The sequence below is a fragment of the Halichoerus grypus genome, chromosome 8 (assembly GCF_964656455.1).
Source record: "Halichoerus grypus chromosome 8, mHalGry1.hap1.1, whole genome shotgun sequence".
NCBI classification, from domain to species: domain Eukaryota; kingdom Metazoa; phylum Chordata; class Mammalia; order Carnivora; family Phocidae; genus Halichoerus; species Halichoerus grypus.
The window spans coordinates 140,543,329-140,562,078 of NC_135719.1; the positions used below are offsets into that span (position 1 = coordinate 140,543,329).

An 18,750-nucleotide genomic window follows, 5' to 3' on the forward strand; every position below is an offset into this window, starting at 1 on the left:
AGGGGGAGTGGGAGAGGGAGAAGCAGGCCTCCCGCTGAGCAGGGAGCCCGATACGGGGCTCGATCCCAGGGCCCTGGGATCATGACCTGAACCGAAGACAGACACTTAATGACTGAGCCACCCAGGCACCCCGAATAAATGCTTCTTAATTGGTGTTATGCCTGGGATCAACTTCCAGGGAGTTGAAATGGTTTTTTTTTATCACAATTTTGTCCAGTCTCATCGTTGCTATTTGGGGAGAGGATTTGCTGAGTTCCTCACTCTGCCATTCCAAAAGTCATAATATAGCCCGGTTTGTTTAAAATCATATTCTTTTTTTTTTTAAGGTTTTATTATTTGTCAGATTGAGAGAAAAAGAGAGAGAGACAGCACAAGCAGGGGGAGCGGCAGGCAGAGGGAAGAAGCAGGCTCCCCACTGAGCAGGGAGCTTGATGTGGGACTCGATCCCAGGACCCTGGGTTCATGACCTGAGCCAGAAGCAGATGCTTAACCGACTGAGCCACCCAGGCATCCCTAAAATTTTATTCTTAAGCTCTATTCAAAGTTCTCCTCCCTGGCCCCTGGAGCAGACTATTGGTTGCACTAGAGACAGAGTGGAGGCTGGAGTCTCCATCTGGTCCTCACATACCTTCTCTCTCTCTTTTTTGAGGACTTAATTCTTCTGGTGGCATGAGGACAGGGAGGAAGGGAAAAGAAAAAAGCACATTTACTTACCTACTGGACAAGGTTGTAACCTCTGTCTCTTGGCTCTGCTGTTTCTCTGGCTAATCCAGCCTGGCCCCAGTGACTTCAGGATGGCAGATCTCTATATGCTGACTCTCTTAGGGAGTATATGTGAAAATTCTGGAAACATTCTTTTGGGGGCCTGCCCACTGCTAATATATTTGACATGGAGCTTCGGCTCTGCTTCAACTTCTTTCATCCTCACCCCTTCAGTGGTTAAGAGCATTGTCTCTGTAGCCACACTAACCTGGTTTGAATCCCAGATGTACTACTTCCACGCTGCACGCCCATGCAGCTGCACCCTAGCTGACTCTAAGCTAAGGTGGGTGATGTTCTGGTGAGGTCAAAGAAAAGACCCAGAGACAGTGATTGAGACGTAGGTTTACTGGGATAACTTATGTATGGGGAGTCCAGGAGCCACTGACCAGACAAAGCATCCACTGCTGGGATCTACATGCAGCAAGTTTTATATCATAGCAACTTAACTTAGCAATTATCAGTGGCCCTTTCCCTCTTTGCACAACCAGTGTTACTGAGGAGATTGAGGCCTGCCACCTGGACACTCTTCGTTACAAGGGAGACACTCTGGGTTGGCTGCCCCCAGGTCCTGACCTTGAACACTGAACAACACATTCTACTGCACATTCTGCTTGATAGGAATATAGTCAGAGGACAAGATCTCTACATTTTCAAGATAGTGATAAACATGGGCATTCAGGGTATGCTTGCACAAACTAGCTATCCGGTGTGTACCATACAGTGACCATGGGAAAGTAACTAAACCTCTCTGAATCTCAGTGTCTTCACCTGTAAAATGGGAGGGGGGGATGTATTAATCATATTTCATTAGGTAAGGCTGTGTAAGATACAGTCCCAAATCTCAGTGGCATCTAAAAGCAAAGGTTTATTTTTCACTCCTGTGACCTGCTAGATGTAGGTTGCTTTGCGTTTCTTTTTCCTTCCAGGACCCAGGGGGTGGGAGCAGCCCTATCTGGACTAGCCACTCTCATGAGAGAGGAAGAAGATCAAGAAAGCTGATGGAAATACAGAATAGCTCTTAACACTTCTGCTCAGATGTGGTGGAAGGTCTTCTGTTCCCATTCCACGGGCCAGAGCAAGTCACATGGTCAAGCTTGACATCAGTGAGGCTGGAAAGGACACTCCTATAGGAGGCATTGCAATCGCCTGGCAACAGGTAGTGATGTATAATCCTTAACAGGAAGAGCTACTTACTGGTTGGGAACAAGACCACCTATCACAGGATAATAACAGCACCTTCCTTACAGTTGCTGTAAGAATGAAATGAGGTGAAGCACGCCCAATGTGTGACAGCTGTCTGCACTTAATAAGGGCTCAACAACTGTTAGATAGTATTATTATTACTTCCTGCCGCTGCTGAAAGTTTTCCCATTCACTAAACTGGGCTAAAACCTGACTTGAGAAGAGAAAAAGGAGTTCTAATCACTCCCAATATTCAATTGGAGAAAATAAAACACTGAGTCTAAGGGCGCAGGCTTTGGAGTAATGTGGACTCCTCACGAAGACAGATGATCTTAGACAAGTTACTTAACCTCCCTGAGCATTAGTTTCATCAACCTGAAAATGGGGATCCCTGGGACTATGTTGTGGGCTTGCCATCAGAGCCAAATTAGCCTGATCCTGTGCACCATGTAGGAGCTGAGTATTTAATTACTGATGTGGATTTTAGACTAATTTCCAAATATTCAATGAACTGTATGCATAACATAACTACAGTACTGCTGGATAGAAAGACCCTTTACAGGTCTTTTCCATCTTTTGGGTCTCAGCTCAAGTGTCCCCTCCTCAGAGAGACCTTCCCTGATCACACCATTTTTAAAGTGCTTCCCCCACCTCTTAAAATCGACTCCTTCCATCACTGGTTTATTTAATATCTGTCTCTGCCACTAGAAAGGAAGCTCCGTGAAATCAGGGATCTTGTTTTCTGTATTCCCATCTCCCTGGGTCCTCAGCATTCTCTTCCGTAAAACTGGCAGGCGAAGGAGGAAGAGGGAGAGGTGAAGGCTGTCGGGTCCACTTGGGTCTCACGCCCCGCCCAACACTGACCTCCAATTCCTTGGGGGCGGGGCACCGCCTCTGTCACCCTAGCTGGCGGCAGCGGGGTCCCGCCCCCGGTGGGCGTGGCCTACAATGTTATGCCGGCCGCGTGCAGGCCGCCTCCACGGGAAGAGAGCTACGTCACACGCACCAGGCGGAAGAAGGGCGTGGCCAGGAGCGAGGCCCCCGCAGCCGCCGGCGCCGCCGCCTGAGTCGCCTCCAGGTGGCTGCTGTTGGTCCGGGCCGCTCAGGCAACTCGAAAGCCACTCTGTTTTGGGGTCCTCGCCGCCCTTCCACGTCTCCCGGAAGAGTAGCAGGGCCGCGGCGGGGCGGGGGCCACGTTTACTCTGCCGGGCCCTCTCGCCGCGGGCTGCTGAGGTGGGGGGCGGCCCAGGAGGGCGACAAGACAGCGGTGCAGCCGCTTTAGAGTCCTCAGGTGAGGCGGTAGCGTGAGCCCTGTAGGCCGGACGGGTCCGTCTGGTGCGTTAACGGCCTTAGGCGAGGGGCTGGTCTCCCCTCAGCGGAGACTCTGGTCTCTCCGCTTTGGGGGGAGCTGAGAGAGGGGGAGGAGAGCCCCCCGGGACCTCAGCAGGTGTTGTTTAGTGCCCTCTGCTCTCCTCCCTTCTCCCGCCCCAGCCTGGTTTGGCCGCTCCTCCCGCTCCAGAGGCTCTGCGAGGGGGGTGGGGAGCGAAGTGGGGGTCTGTAACTCGGCTACCTGGGATCCACTGATGACAGACTCCCTGGGACCCACCGGCTGACCCCAGCCTCTCTTCCTCTGTGTTGACACTTGGCCTTCGAAGCAGGTCCTGCCACTGCTGTCTGCGGACCCCTCCCCATGCCACGCACTGTCACCCTCTCTTCACCGCCGTGTGGGCCATTTCCTGGGGGCAGTGCTTGAGAAATTACTTGAGGGCACTGTACCTCTGAAGTCCGCTGGAGTTTGTCACTGGAGCCGGTGCCAAGGATCCATGTTTGTATTTAAATTGGCTAATCAATACTAAGGCACGGAGTTTTGTTTTAAAGCCCTATTAACTTTAAAATGGGAGGCGAGATATAGGGGATTAATAAGAATGTTGCCGCCCAATCACCACCGATGTCTACTTGAGAATAATACTTTACATCTGTAGGGAGTTTTATATGTTACAGAGCATTGCACCTCCATTTTCATTTGATGACACATAAACTGTGAAATACACAGGCATGTAATAGTCCCATTTTGTAAGGAGCAGGTTTAGAGGGTGAATTTCTTTATGAGGTTATTCAGATCCTGAGAGACTAGATGGGAAAGGCAGGGGTTAAAAAAAAGTGGGTTTGGCTGACTTAGATTTGAGTTGCTCAGCTGCCATCTAAACTTGGGGATCTTTCTAAATCTTTTCCCCATTTGTGGAAAATAAGATATTACTACTAACCACATAATGTGGTTGTGAAAATTATGTGTGATAGAGGTAATGAGACAGAAGAAAACCATATAAAACATGAAGGGTTGTGAGGGAAAAGCATAGCATATGAACAGAGAATGATATAACCTAATCTAGATGGAAAGAGAGAGAGCTGTGTTTTGGAGCCGATGATATCGAACACTTTTATATCTATAGGGACTAATTACTTCATCATTCTCATTCCTTCTGGCACCCCATAAGTACTTAGGTCTATTTATCAGATGAATGGCTATGCAGTCATTTTTTTAAAAATTCTGAACTTAGCCAATGTGCACATAGTGGGTACTGAGTATTTAAATTATTGTAGGTGTACTTTACACAGATTATATATGTGCACACCTAAATTATCCATAATTGTGCTGCATTTTAACATGAAGATGGATTTAGTATCAGAAGTTTCAAGTTTTAGCACCTTGAAGCCAACTCCAGGGAATTGTTTTTATTTGGCTGTACTGCAATTTTGCCATATTGATGATTTGCTATTTGAATGTTTTTGCTATGTTAACCTTTGCCTTTTGTTGAAATAGGAGTTATAACAGTAGTGATAGGTGTAATTATTATGCTAATAGCTACTAAAATGAGTGTCTACTGTGTGTCAGGCATTTTGCAAAGAGTTTTTTACATATATTATTTCATCTTTAAACTGTCCTGTAATGTAAATACGTTTATTTTTCTCATTTTCTAGATAGAGCTTCTCACTTTCAGTGAAGTAGTTTGCTCAAGGTTACATAGTTAGTAAGAGGCAGGGTTAGGCTTTCAGTCCAGGACCTCACTGGTCTTAACTGCTATGCTCTGCTGTTCGGCCATACTGATCCCTTTATGTCCTTTTTACAGGTTCACCAATAGGATTATTCTGCTACCATCATGTCTTGGTTTGCTGATCTTGCTGGAAAGGCAGAAGATCTTTTAAATCGAGTTGATCAAGGGGCTGCAACAGCTCTCAGTAGAAAAGAGAACAGCAGCAACATCACATATAACAAAAATGCTGACTATCCTGAACTTCAGCAAAATACGGATTTGACTTATCAGACTGGATCCAAAGCTACATATATTTCCTCAGCAGCTGATAACATAGGAAATCAGAAAGCCACTATCTTAGCTGGCACTGCAAATGTAAAAGTAGGATCTAGGACATCAGCGGAGGCTTCCCATCCTGTTGAAAACGCATCTGTTCCTAGGCCTTCATCCCAGTTTGTTCGAAGAAAAAAGTCAGAACCGGATGATGAGCTGCTGTTTGACTTTCTTAACAGTTCACAGAAGGAGCCCACTGGGAGGGTGGAAATCAAAAAAGAAAGGAGCAAGACACCTGTCCTTCAGAGTTCTCGGACAGCAGGTGTCAGTTCTGTGAACACCAGCATAACCGCCGTCAAAACCATTGAGGAAAATGCTTCTGGGAGCCAAAGTGATGGTAGTTAATCGGCCCTCTGCTTCTTTTAGAGTTAAGCAAATTGGATGTGTTATCCTAGTCTAAACGTTTTGGTAGTGTTTCCCATCCTCTGTTTTGTTACCTTTCCCCACTGGTGTAAAGGCAGTCTCTGAAACGTGTGGTATAAACCAGGGAGACGATGTGGCATGCTATTAGTCAGTATACAGTTATAATAGGGACCTTTAAATGCTGTCTGTTGGGTAACTTTACCCAGCCTAGCATCTAAGAAGTTCTATCCAGAATGGTTTTCTGAGATATTTTAAAATAAAAAAGGACAGTTTGGAAATCCGAAAGAAAACAGTTTAGTTTGGGATTTGGGACTATCTCATTTCATTTCTTTCTGAGATTATAAAATAGGAGGCTGTACTTTACATATATTCTGGATTGTGAGGATTTTTTTGTGTGTGTTTTTCTTTACCCCTTGCATCCCTCAGAAGTAAAGCTGAGAGACCGAACTTCAATCCAAGTTGAAGGGTTGAAGGCATTGACCTGGTGGTGACTAACAGTTTAGAATTCTGGTATTCAGTTGTTTAATTTGCCGTGAAATTACCTCTACGTGTATATCTTCTCACCCGCAAAAATGAGGTTAACATGGTAATGTGGCTAATTCAAGTACCTACTAACCATTTTAAAGCTTTTACTTATTTATTTGTCAGAGAGAGAGAGAGAGAGCATGAGCAGGGGGGAACAGCAGGCAGATGCTAGATGCTCCCTGCTGAGCAAGGAGCCCAACGCAGGACTCGATCCCAGGACCCTAGGATCATGACCTGGGCTGAAGGCAGATGCTTAACCAACTGAGCCACCCAGGCGTCCCCTTACTAACCATTTTAAAGTAACAATGTACATGATAGGTTCTTGCAGAGATTCTTTATAAAGTTGATGATTAATGGAAGCTTGTTGTTTTCTTAAATGTTACAGCTTCTCCCACAGTCTTGGCTGTTGGTGAATAAAAATATGTCTTGTATCTTCGAGATAAAGTGGTAAAGAGACAAGTGTTTGGGGTATTCAAGACCAGATCATGCAGTAGCTGTTGACTAATTATGTACACATACTCCTCAGTTTCTTTCAACAGGGTCTGGTGGGTGAGACAGACATGTAAACAGATAATTTACATATATTAGTATACAGTATAGTAAGTATAGCGATTGAGATATGGTTAGAGTATTGTGGAGGCACTAAGGAGAGAGTAACTAATTGTCTAAGGTATTCAGGTAAGGATTCATAGGGGGTCTGTAATTTGAGCTGGGTCTTAAAAAAAGAGTAGAAATTTTCCAGGTGAAAAAGAAAAGGGTTTGGAGACAGCATTCAATGCAGAGATTCTTTAAAAGTTTGGTAGAGTGTCCTGGGAACAGTGCGTATGAGATGGACAGCAGTGAAGAAAATGAAACTAGCAAAGAAAGTTGGGAGCTGCCTTTGTATGCCTCTGTTTACATATTTAAACCTATTATTTGTAAACATCATTCTTTCTTAAAGAGTGGTCCCTGAACAACCTGCATTGAAAGTACTTGTGTGATTAATAAAAAATGAATCATTGAGTGCCTCCCCAGACTTCTTGAATCAGGTTTTTCTGGGGAAGGAGCCATGGCATGTTATTTTTTGTTGTTCTCCAAGTGATTGCTAGGCCTATGTAAGTGTAAGTGACCCAGTAATGTGATGCTAATAGAGGTCTTTCAAAGAAAGTTGACAGTATTTTCTACTTTTAGGGAAAACCACTTAGATTTAATTGTAAAGGATGGATCAAAGGAAACCTGGTTGACAGGGAAATGAGTTAGAACCAGTTAATACATGGGAGTTATAATGATTAAGTTTTGTTTCTCTAGGGCAAAGTCTCTCAATCTTGGGACTATTGACATTTTGGGTGGAATAAATCTTTGTTGTAGGAGGCTGTCCTGTCCTTTGTAGGATGTTCAGCAGCATCCCTGGCCTCTTAACCCATTGGATGCCAGTGACATCCCCAATTGTGACAACTAAAAATGTTTTTCTTTATTGCCAAATGTCCCTTGGGGAGCAAAATCACCCTAGGTTGAGAACCAGTGCCCTAAGATGCCTAGAAATGTCTTTAAATGGAATTGCTGAGTTGTAGGGTGTGACAGTGTTCAAGTACACTAGTTTTCTGAAGAGGTTGTACCAATTTATACTTGACCAACTGTGGTTAATATTCCTTTTGCTCTGCATTCTCGCCAAGGTTGGATATTTTCAAAAACTTTTTATGTTTTGTTAATCAGGTGTGGAAAAGTTTGTTATATTTTACTTTTCTCATTACTAATGAGGTTGAGCATCTTTTCAAATATTTAACTATTCAGGTTTCATCTTCTGGGAAGTGCCTGTTCAGTCTTTTGATTAATTTTTTCCAATGGATCATTTGTCTTTTTCCTTATTGATTTATAGATATTCTTTATGTATTCCAGATGGTAACTCTTTCTACACCTCCTCCAGTTTTACCTTGGTTTTTCCCCCCACCTCTCTCTATGGTGTCTCAATAGAGTTCTTAATGTAGATGAATTTATCAATCTTTTCTTGATGGTATGTTTTCTTGTGTCTTAGAAAAATTTTCCCTATCCTAAGATCATTAGGATATTTTCCTATATTATCTTCTAAGGGTTTTATAGTTTTACCTGTCATATCTATGTGGTTATTTAAATCTTTGGTTTTTTTAATGAATGGTGTGAGGTAGGCATCTCGTTCCATTTTTTCCCATATGGGAAAGTCTTTCCACCCCATTTCCCCAGCTACCACTGTTCTGATTTTTTTCACCTTGTTTTTGTCCTAAAACTTCATTTAAATGGAATCATGTAGTATGTGTACTCTCTTATCTTCAGGTAAGGATTCCCAGAGGGTCTGTAATTTGAGCTGGGTCTTAAAGAATGAGTAGAAGTTTTCCAGGTGAAAAAGAAGAGGGGTTGGAAATCTGTTATCTCAGCATCTAGCATCATTCATTGAAAATATTTCCTTTTCCGGGCACCTGGGTGGCTTAGTAGTTAAGCATCTGCCTTCGACTTGGGTCATGATCCCAGAATCCTGGGATCCAGCCCCGCATTGGGCTCCATGCTAGACGGAAAGCCTGCTTCTCCTTCTCTCGCTCCCCTTGCTTGTGTTCCTTCTCTCGCTGTGTCTCTCTCTGTCAAATAAATAAATAAAATCTTTAAAAAAAGAAGAAAAAGAAAATATTTCCTTTTCCCTATCAATCTGCAATATCACCCCTGGCATATTATCAAGCATCCATCTATACATCGCTCTGTTTCTGGGCACTTAATTCTGTTTCATTGGGTGGTTTTTGTGCCAATGCCACACTATCTTAATTAATGTAGTTTTATAGTGTTCTGTTATCTCCTAGAGCAATTTCACCTACCTGGTCCTTCAAGAATGTTTTGGCTATTCTTGGAATTTTTTTTTTTTTGTACATCCATATTCATTTTAGAATTTGCTTGCCAAGTTTCACAAAAATTCTGTTGGTCTTTTTATTGGGAGTCCATTGCTTCTATATGGACAGTTAGTTGAGTGAGAATCAGCGTCTTTACAATACTGAGGTTTTACCCATTCTAACATGGTATAATCTCAATTCAGTTTTTAAATGTCTTTCATTAAGATTTTATTATTTTCTCCATGAAGGTCTTGCATACTTTTTGTCAGATTATATTTTTTTGAAACTTATAGATGGTATCTTTTTTAAATTTTTGCTTTCTTTTTTTTTTAAAGATATTATTTGTTTATTTATTTGACAGAGAGAGAGAGAGAGAGCACAAGTAGGGAGAGCGGCAGGCAGAGGGAAAGGGAGAAGCAGGCTCTCTGCTGAGCAGGGAGCCCGATGTAGGGCTCGATTGGGATCATGACCTGAGCCGAAGGCAGCCACTTAACCAACTGAGCCACCCGGGCGCCCCATAAATTTTTGCTTTCTTTTGACACACAGCAACCTACATAGCTCTTAATCTTGACATTTTTCTGTACATTCATTTAGATTTTCAACAGTACAGTATCTGTGGATAATGACAATTTGGTTTCTTAACCCTTTTATCTTTTTAAAAAAAATCTTTTCTTTGCCTCACTGCATTGGCTTGGACGGAAAACCAATTTTGTATCTTTGTCTTAAATAGAAGGCTTCGACTGTTTCACCAAATACAGTGTTTGTGTTAGGTTTTTCTTTTTTTTTTTTTTTTTTTAAAGATTATTTATTTATTTATTTGAGAGAGAGAGAATGAGAGAGAGCAAGCACATGAGAGGGGGGAGGGTCAGAGGGAGAAGCAGACTCCCCGCCAAGCAGGGAGCCCGATGCGGGACTCGATCCAGGGACTCCAGGATCATGACCTGAGCCGAAGGCAGTCGCTTAACCAACTGAGCCACCCAGGCGCCCGTGTTAGGTTTTTCATAGGTACTTTTTATCAGGTGAAGAATATTTCTATATATATCTAGTTTCAGTTTTTCTGTTGAATTTTAGCAGCGTTTTTTCCTGTTATGTATGAAATATCGTTTGTTTTTTTATATGATTTTTGTTCTTTAGTATTAATATGGTATACAAATCAGTTGACTTTTTATAACCTAAAACCAAACTTAACTTTCAGTTTGCTGATGTTCTGGTTAGGATTTTTGCATTTGTTTCATAAGCAAGATTGATCTGTAATATTGTTAGGTTTTGGTATTATAGATATGTTAGCCTTATAAAATGATTTGCAAAGTGCTCCCTCCTTTTCTGTTGTCTTAATTATTTGATGTAAGATTATTTATTCCCTGATTGTTTGCTGGAACTCACTGGTAAAACCATCAGGGTCTGGGTTTGTTTGTTTTTTTAAGATTTTATTTATGTATTTATTTGAGAGAGCGCAAGCGAGAGAGAGCACAAGCTGGCGGGGAGAGGCAGAGGGAGAGGGACAAGCAGAGTCCCCGCTGAGAGGGAGCCCAACGTGGGGTTAGATTCCAGGACCCAAGGATGATGACCCAAGCTGAAGGCAGACAGCCACCCCGGGCCCTTGGGGTATTTTTTTTTTTTTTTTGGGGGGGGTATTCTTAATGGAAGATTTTAACTATTGATTGCATTGGCTTTCCATTTCCTCTCTTTTTGGTGAGTTACATTTTTTCCTAAGAATTTATCTATTCTATGTACACTTTGGGGGATTATATTTATTTTACTTAATTTCAGGAAGTAATGAAAGTGTCACAGCTGAAACAAGCCCAATTGGACCCTAATCATTCATATTAACCCTGCAGAAACCAAAGCTTGATCACAGATACTACCAGAAAAATATCAATATCTGGCACTGTGCTAAATGCCTTTTTTTCAAATAGTGTTAATGAGGTATAACTGACATAATAAATTATACATACTTAAGTATACAATTTGGTAGGTTTCAACGTAGTATACATTTAAAAATTTATTGGCATAATGTTGATGATATGTCCCTCTGAATACCATTTTAATTCTCTCTAGCAAGTTTCTTTTCTTTTTTTTTTTTTAAAGATTTTATTTATTTATTTATTTGAGAGAAAGAGAGAGAGACAGAGAAATAGCATGAGAGGGGAGAGGGTCAGAGGGAGAAGCAGGCTCCCCGCTGAGCCGGGAGCCCGATGTGGGACTCAATCCCAGGACTCTGGGATCATGACCTGAGCCTAAGGCAGTTGCTTAACCAACTGAGCCACCCAGGCGCCCTCTAGCAAGTTTCTTTTCTATTTCGTTAATTTCTGGTCTTTATTGTTAATTTCCGCTTTGGGGTTTATTCTGTTTTTATAGCCTTTAAGGTGGATAGAAAACTCATTAATTTTCTTCCTTTCATTTTTAATGTAAATATTAAAGACTATAGATGTCCTAAATACTACTTTATTGGATATATACTTTATTTCTTTTGAAAAATTTTTGTTTTGGAAATTTCAGACATATCAAAGTAGATTTTGATGACTCCCTCCAATATTACCTATTGTCTGGCTGTATTAATCAACACTTACGGCCATTCTTGTTTTATTTATACCTCCCATTTTCCATCCCTCCTTTACCTCTACCCTCCACAGAATTATTTTGCAGCAAATCACAGATCTCATATCATTTCTTCTAGAAATATTTCATTTTATTACCCTAAAAAAATGCAAGCTTTATTTTTTTTTAAAGATTTTATTTATTTGAGAGAGAGAAAGGGAGAGTACAAGCAGGGGGAGGGGCAGAGGGAGAAGGACTGGCAGACTCCCTGCTAAGCAGAGAGCCCAAGCTTGATCCCAGGACCCTGAGGTCATGACCTGAGCCGAAGTCAGTTGCTTAACCAACTGAGCCACCCGGGTGCCCCAAAATGCAAGCTTTAGAAACACTCATACCATCATCACCCTAAAAATGTAATAATTCCTTAGTATCATCTAGTGCCTAGTCATTATTCAAATTTCCATTTCTCATAATTTTTTCTGTATGTTGAAATGCACAAACCTTAGCTATACAGATAAATGGCTATACCTGTGTAACCCACACTTTTATGATAACACTTCTTTCCCTCATGTCCCTTTCCAGTTAATCTTTCCATCCCATTTCCCCAATTACCACTGCTCTGATTTTTTTCACCTTAGTTTTTGTCTTAAAGTTTCATATAAATGGAATCATGTAGTATGTACACTCTCTTATCGGACTTCTTTTACTCACCATGTTAGTGAGATTCATCCATGTTATTGGGTATATCAGTAGTTCTTTTTTATTTTGTAGCATTCTACTGGAGATACACCACAATTTATCCATTCTCTTTTATGGACAGTGGATTGTTTCCAGTTTTGGGTTATTGTGAATAAAGCTGCTATGAACATTTTTGTACTTGTCTATTTGTGGGGAAATGTTTTCATTTCTCTTGGAAATGAAAACCTGGGAGGGGAATCACTAGGCAAAATGGTAGGTGCATATTTAGTTTCATAAGAGACTGCGGAAACCTTTTCCCACCGTGGTTATACCATTTTGTACTCCCACCAATAATCTATGAGAGTTCTGGCTGCTCCACGTCTTTGTCTGCATTTGGTGTTGTCCTTTTAATTTTAGCCATTCTAGCAGGTGTGTATTGGTTCTCATTGTGGTTTTAATTTGCATTTCCTTGATCACTGAAGATGTTGAGAACCTTTTCATAAGATTATTGATCGTTTGTTTATCTTCCTTTGTGAAGTGTCAACTCTTTTGCCCATACAGTTACTTAGTGCATTTTATCATTTAGATACAGTTCACTTTTTAGCACATACCTAATTTTTTTTTAGAGTAAGTAAAAAATGCATTTGGGCGGGCACCTGGGTGGCTCAGTTGGTGAAGCGTCTGCCTTCAGCTCAGGTCATGATCCTGGGATCGAGCCCCACGTTGGGCTCTGTGCTCAGCGGAGCCTGCTTCTTCCTTTCCCTCTGCCTGCCGCTCCACCCTGCTTGTGCTCTCTCGCTCTCTGCCAAATAAATAAATAAAATCTTCTAAAAAATGCATTTGGATCACATTTAGTCCAAAAACAAGATGAATCTGAATTTATGAGTCTCTCTCTCTTTGTGTAAGGCATTTTAGATTCCAGTTTGGTATGTAACAAATGGCTCTGACCTATTATTACTCTTTTGCCTTGAAACCCACAGCTGTTCTTTTGTGCCTTTCTAGTATTTTCACTGTTGAGACTTTCGTCTTTTTTTAAGAAAATGCTTTGGAGACAAAGGGGGCCTGAAACCCTTTTTACCTAATCCCAACTGCTTAGATTATCTCTTGATTTTCTTCTTTCCAGAACTGTATTCTTGTGTCTATCCTTTATCACCATCCATTCAGTATATCCAAATTTTGAGATCCTTAGAGATCTATAGCCTCCCATGTAGGAGAATGAAATTGCATCAGAAGGAAATCTCTTGAGAATTTAAGTTTACTTTTTTATGATATTTTAGCTATAGCAGTCAACTTGAGCCAAAAGGCATTCTACCAAAGTAAGCAACTAATGTGTATGTAGTGAGTGTTCCAGTGTAACAAAAATGTTTTCCTTTTTTTATAGTAACGTCTAATAATTCAGATTCTGGCCATGAAGTTCAAGAGGATTCTTCAAAGGAAAATGTATCATCAAGTGCTGCCTGTGCTGACCACAACCCAACACCTACTCACGACGGCAAATCACATGAACTGTCTAATCTTCGATTGGAGAATCAACTGTTGAGGAATGAAGTTCAGTCTTTAAATCAAGAAATGGCCTCATTACTTCAAAGATCCAAGGAAACTCAAGAAGGTAGAGTCTTATTTAAGTTGTGGAGGATTAGGAATTTAACATTTCAAAAATAAACTGAAAACTTGAGTACATCGGAACTTAACAAAACACAAGACTTACAAAATCATGTTTTCATAGAAATACAGGGCCCAGATTTAGAAATAGAGCCAGTCATCCTCCTACCAGTCTGAAACAGAACATTGCCTTTGTTTGGTCATTCCTTAGGAGTCATGAAATTTAAGAACTTAGTAATTTAAGAAATTTAAGATTCTTAGTAATCATCTGGTTCATTTGCTCTCTTCTGAACCTTCAGGGGGAACTGTTCATGAACCAAAGGTGGGATTAAACAAAGGAGTGGATACCAGTAGACAAGGTCACAGTATTGTACTGCTCCAGGAGATGTAAAGTGACCACGGAATTCAGTTTGAATAATACACTCTCGAAATATGCAGTGAAGTGTCCCTAGAGTAGAAAACTCTTAGATTCCTCAGAAATGGGTAATTTAAAAGTAAATAATCTCATGAATGAGGTGATGGAGGAATATGTTAGTCTTAATGTAAGTGTGGGCTGAGGGAAAACAAAAGGGAGAAGAGAAGTCTCTGCCTTGGTTCCTGGCAGTGATTAGAAAGGAGGGTGGGGACAGTGGGAAAAGTTTTGCCAAGACATGGATGGAGGCCCAGAAGAGTGAAAGAGGAAGAAAGTTTAGGGCTTGTTGGACTGACTTCAGAAAAAGCTTTGCTTTACCAGACTAATAAAGACCTAGAAATAGAGCTTTTCCTGAGACCCTGTAGAGTTTGCTTCAATTTAAAAAAAAAAAATTTTTTTTTTTTTTGGCCTGCGAACTGCTGTTATAGATATGTGAGGGTGTGGAAATCTGCACTGCATTGCTCTTTCTGCACCAATGTCCTAGGTTTAAAAAATAAAATCTTTTTGCTACAGTAATCAAGAGAAACAGATTCTTTCCTGTGTTTATCTATAGGTTTTGATTTTGTTTGTTTTGGTCTCCTACCAGGGTGTACACCATCTACCCTTGATTTGTATTTGCATTCTTCCTGTCTCTAGCAGAGCTCAGCAAATCCACTGACTTCTCTAGCGTTCTGAACTCTGCTGTATACTGGGGTGGGCTCCCAAATGCTCTATGATAGGTCTCAAAAAATTGTTTTTGTAGAGAGCAGCTAGCATCGTGCCCTTTCCAACCTATTAACCGTGATGTAGATGTGAATGTTGGCCTTGAGATATGGGTATCCCATTTGAAGCAAATGATCTGAAGATATTTGTAAGCTCTTAATTTTGGCAGAAAGTACTACAGGGATACAGAGGAGAGTCTCTGTGTCCTCTGAGAAAAGTGTGTCTGCCTGAAGAGAGCAATCTCTTTTTTTTTTTTTTTTTTTTTAAGAATTAACCAAAGCAAGAGCAAGAGTTGAAAAGTGGAATGTTGACCATTCAAAGAGTGATCGAATCACCCGCGAGCTGCGAGCCCAAGTAGATGACCTGACTGCAGCGGTGGATGCCAAGGACTCGCAGCTGGCTGTGCTGAAAGTGAGGCTGCAGGAGGCCGACCAGCTCCTGACCACACGCACCGAAGCCCTGGAGGCCTTGCAGACCGAGAAATCACGGTAGCTCATCCTAGTGACCATGAGAAAGGGACCTAGAAAGAGGCTTCCCCATGCAAGTAATGATAAATACTGTGGTGCTGTATACTACCTTATGAAAACTTAGCTTTTGAAATTTAGAGGGGGAAAATTTATCTTTCGGTACTGTTGTAAATGTGTGCGATTAAAAGTTGATTTATTATTTGAACCTTGAGATGCATTGTTAGCAAATTCTGAATTTAAAAATATTTGAAGAATATAGTGTCCTTAATTTTTTGACATATAATGATATGTGGTGTGTGCTTATATTTGGATGCCTAAAAATATAGGTTACATTCCATTAAAAGGCAAAAAGATTTCTTTAAGGATATTTTAGTCAAACTATCTTTTTTTTTTTTTTTTTTAATTTTAGAGAGAGAGGGGTGGGGGAAGGGGCAGAGGGAGAGAGAGAATCTCAAGCAGACTCTGTGCTGAACGTGGAGCCCAACAGGGGGCTCGATATCAGGACCCCGAGATCACGACCTGAGCCAAAACCAGGAGTCAGACGCCTAACTGACCGCACCACCTAGGCACCCCAGTCACATCATCTATTTTGTGCTGTCAAGCCGATGCTTTAAAAATTATTCCACCTTGTACACTGTGGAAATAAGTCTTTTCAAGTGATGTCTTTTCTTTTAGAATAATGCAGGATCACAGCGAAGGTAGCAGCCTGCAGAACCAAGCTCTGCAAACTCTTCAGGAGAGACTGCATGAGGCAGACGCCGCCCGGAAGAGAGAGCAGGAGAGCTGTAAACAAATGCAGGTTAGAAAGGAAGAATGCCTTTATGCTGTTTGATAACATTTACTCTTTAAGAAAATTCTGCGGTGCATTTCAGAAAAATCTGTTTCTGTGACAGAAACCAAGTATTTGAAAATTTAGCTTGATTCTTGCTAAATTTACTTAATCTTATGTATTGGGATACAATTAAAATAAATGTCAACATCCTCTGTGATCAACAAGGCATTGACGAGAAATGTGGGGGCTTTTCTTCTGAGATGGTATTTGAAGGGACGATGCACAGGTTGGACAATGGTCCTAGAGAGGAGGGGTGTTATACTTATAAAAGGGGAGCAGCCCCTCAGCACCCCTAAAAAAAAGGAATACAATTAAAATAGAACATTCAGTAGAGATAGATATTTCTTTATTTAATTTTGTTGTGCAACCAACATTACCATTATTTGATGAAAAGCTGATTTGGGTCCTCTTTCTTAAAACTAGATGGTACTGAAAAACTTTCGAATAAAACACTGACAAATGAGGGAAAAAATTGATGTGGGGCATCTTGTTTATTTTTTTATTTAAGCTTTTTCTGATTCTAGTTCAATCTGATTGATTTATTTCCAGAGAAAATTGTACGTAAAATGTAGAGTTTTACACTTAAATGAATTTTTTTGCATCTAGTTCAGTGATTCTCAGCCCTGTCTGTACATTAGAATCACTTGTGTAGCTTTTAATATTTTCTGATGCCAGGTCTCTACTCCCAGGGAGTCGGATCCCATGGTGTGAGGCAGGGCATAAGCAGTGGTGTTTGAGTTTTATAAGATTTACATGCATCTATTAGCCAGTGAGGTTGAAAACCACTGGTTCAGACTATCTTTTCAACAGGTGAAAATAGTTCAGCCCTGAAAGTAACTATCAGTTAATGTGGACTTTTGGAAAATCTTACGAATGTATTTTATTTAACACAGTATATCCAAAGTACTGTCATTTTGGGGCACCTGAGTGGCTCAGTCACTTAAGCATCTGACTCAATCTCAGCTTACGTCTTGATCTTAGGGTTATGAGTTCAAGCCCCGCATTGGGCTCCTAAAAACAACAACAAAATCAAAGTACTATCATTTCAACATACAGTTAATAATAAAAATCATTAATGAGATATTTTACATTCTTTTTTGCAAACTGATACTTTAAAATATATTTTATACTTAATTCAGTCATAAATTTGCTTATGTAATACTTGATCTATATTTAGATTTCATAAAATTTAGAGGTAAAAAAATAATTCACATGCCCAGTTGTTCTAAACATACTCAGAAGTTTTCTACTGACAGTTCCTCAAAAAGTTAGGTGTAGAGTTACCATATGGCCTAGCAGCTCTGTCCTAGGTGTATACCCAAGGGAATTGAAAATATTGGTCCACACAGAAAATTGTACACAAATGTTCATAGCAGCATTATTCACAATAGCCCCAAACTGGAACTAATACAAATATCCATCAGTTGCTGAATGGATAAACAAAGTGTGGTATCTGCCTACAAGGAGATAGCATTCAGCCATAAAAAGGAATGAAGTACTGATTCGTGCTACAACATGGATGAACCTGTAAGACATTATGCTAAGTGAAAGAAGGCAGACACTAAAGGCCACATATTATATGATTTCACTTACATGAAATGTCCAGAATAGTTAGATCTATAGAGAAAGTAGATTAATCATTGCCAGGGGCTAGGAGGAAGGGAGAAGTGGGTAGAGGATCTCCCTTTGGGGTGAAAATGTACGTGATATTAGGTAGTGGTAATGGTTGTACAGCTAACTCTGTGAATACACCGAAAACCACTGAATTGTACACCATAAAAGGGTGAATTCTATAGTATGTGAATTATATCCCAGTGAATCTATTAATTGAATTAAGTGGGTTTTTTTGAAAGATTTTATTTATTTATTTGACAGAGAGAGACACAGCGAGAGAGGGAACACAAGCAGGGGGAGTGGGAGAGGGAGAAGCAGGCTTCCCACTGAGCAGGGAGCCCGATGTGGGGCTTGATCCCAGGACCCTGGGATCATGACCTGAACCGAAGGCAGACGCTTAACGACTGAGCCACCCAGGCACCCCTGAATTAAGTATTTTTGTGTTTAATTAAAGCTAATTAACAGAAAAATTAGCTAAAGTTAGTAAACAGAAAAATTCAATTCTAGTTGCATTAGGCACATTTCACATGCTTAGTAGACATTAGCATAGTCCTCTTGCTCTTTTTATTCAAAGCAGGAGTTAATATTGGGTCAGAGGTTTGTGGCTTTAGTTATTGGTGTGTGAACTTTTGCTTTCGGACTTTTGCCTCACCTTCTGAGTGTTCTGGTGATGGGAACTTTTGAGAATAAAGGCAAAATATAAATAATTCTCAGAACTAGTTAGGCTAGTAAGTGATAGGCATGTGTTTTTCTAGAGTGTGCTTTGGAAGTTTCTTAAGCTAAAAAATTATATTGAATAGTTCATTAGAAAATTTGAAATAAAGGGAAAATGTTAGTCATGCTATTAAAAAAGATGTAGCTGTTTACTTATCTCTGTGGTTTA

General features: G+C 40.7%; 1 protein-coding gene and 1 long non-coding RNA gene across 6 annotated transcripts in view; both read left to right on the plus strand.

Annotated features, from left to right (window-relative positions):
* The window catches only part of GOLGA5 (golgin A5), a 67,703-nt gene that overhangs the window by 25,003 nt on the left and 23,950 nt on the right, over positions 1-18,750 (plus strand). For 2 of the 5 annotated variants that reach the window (XM_078054127.1, XM_036071567.2), the window contains 4 exons: positions 5,073-5,646; positions 13,620-13,847; positions 15,223-15,442; positions 16,097-16,220. In XM_078054127.1, coding sequence (XP_077910253.1) covers positions 5,103-5,646; positions 13,620-13,847; positions 15,223-15,442; positions 16,097-16,220 — 1,116 coding nt within the window. In that variant the 5' untranslated portion in view covers positions 5,073-5,102. Of the gene's footprint in view, positions 1-1,770; positions 1,919-3,006; positions 3,236-5,072; positions 5,647-13,619; positions 13,848-15,222; positions 15,443-16,096; positions 16,221-18,750 lie in introns of those variants that run through there. The other 3 variants (XM_036071565.2, XM_036071569.2, XM_036071566.2) reach the window with 3 other exon arrangements.
* Positions 5,656-10,336, plus strand: LOC118522506 (uncharacterized). Its single transcript, XR_004910658.2, has 2 exons — positions 5,656-9,795; positions 10,020-10,336. It is a non-coding gene; the product is annotated as an uncharacterized LOC118522506 (long non-coding RNA).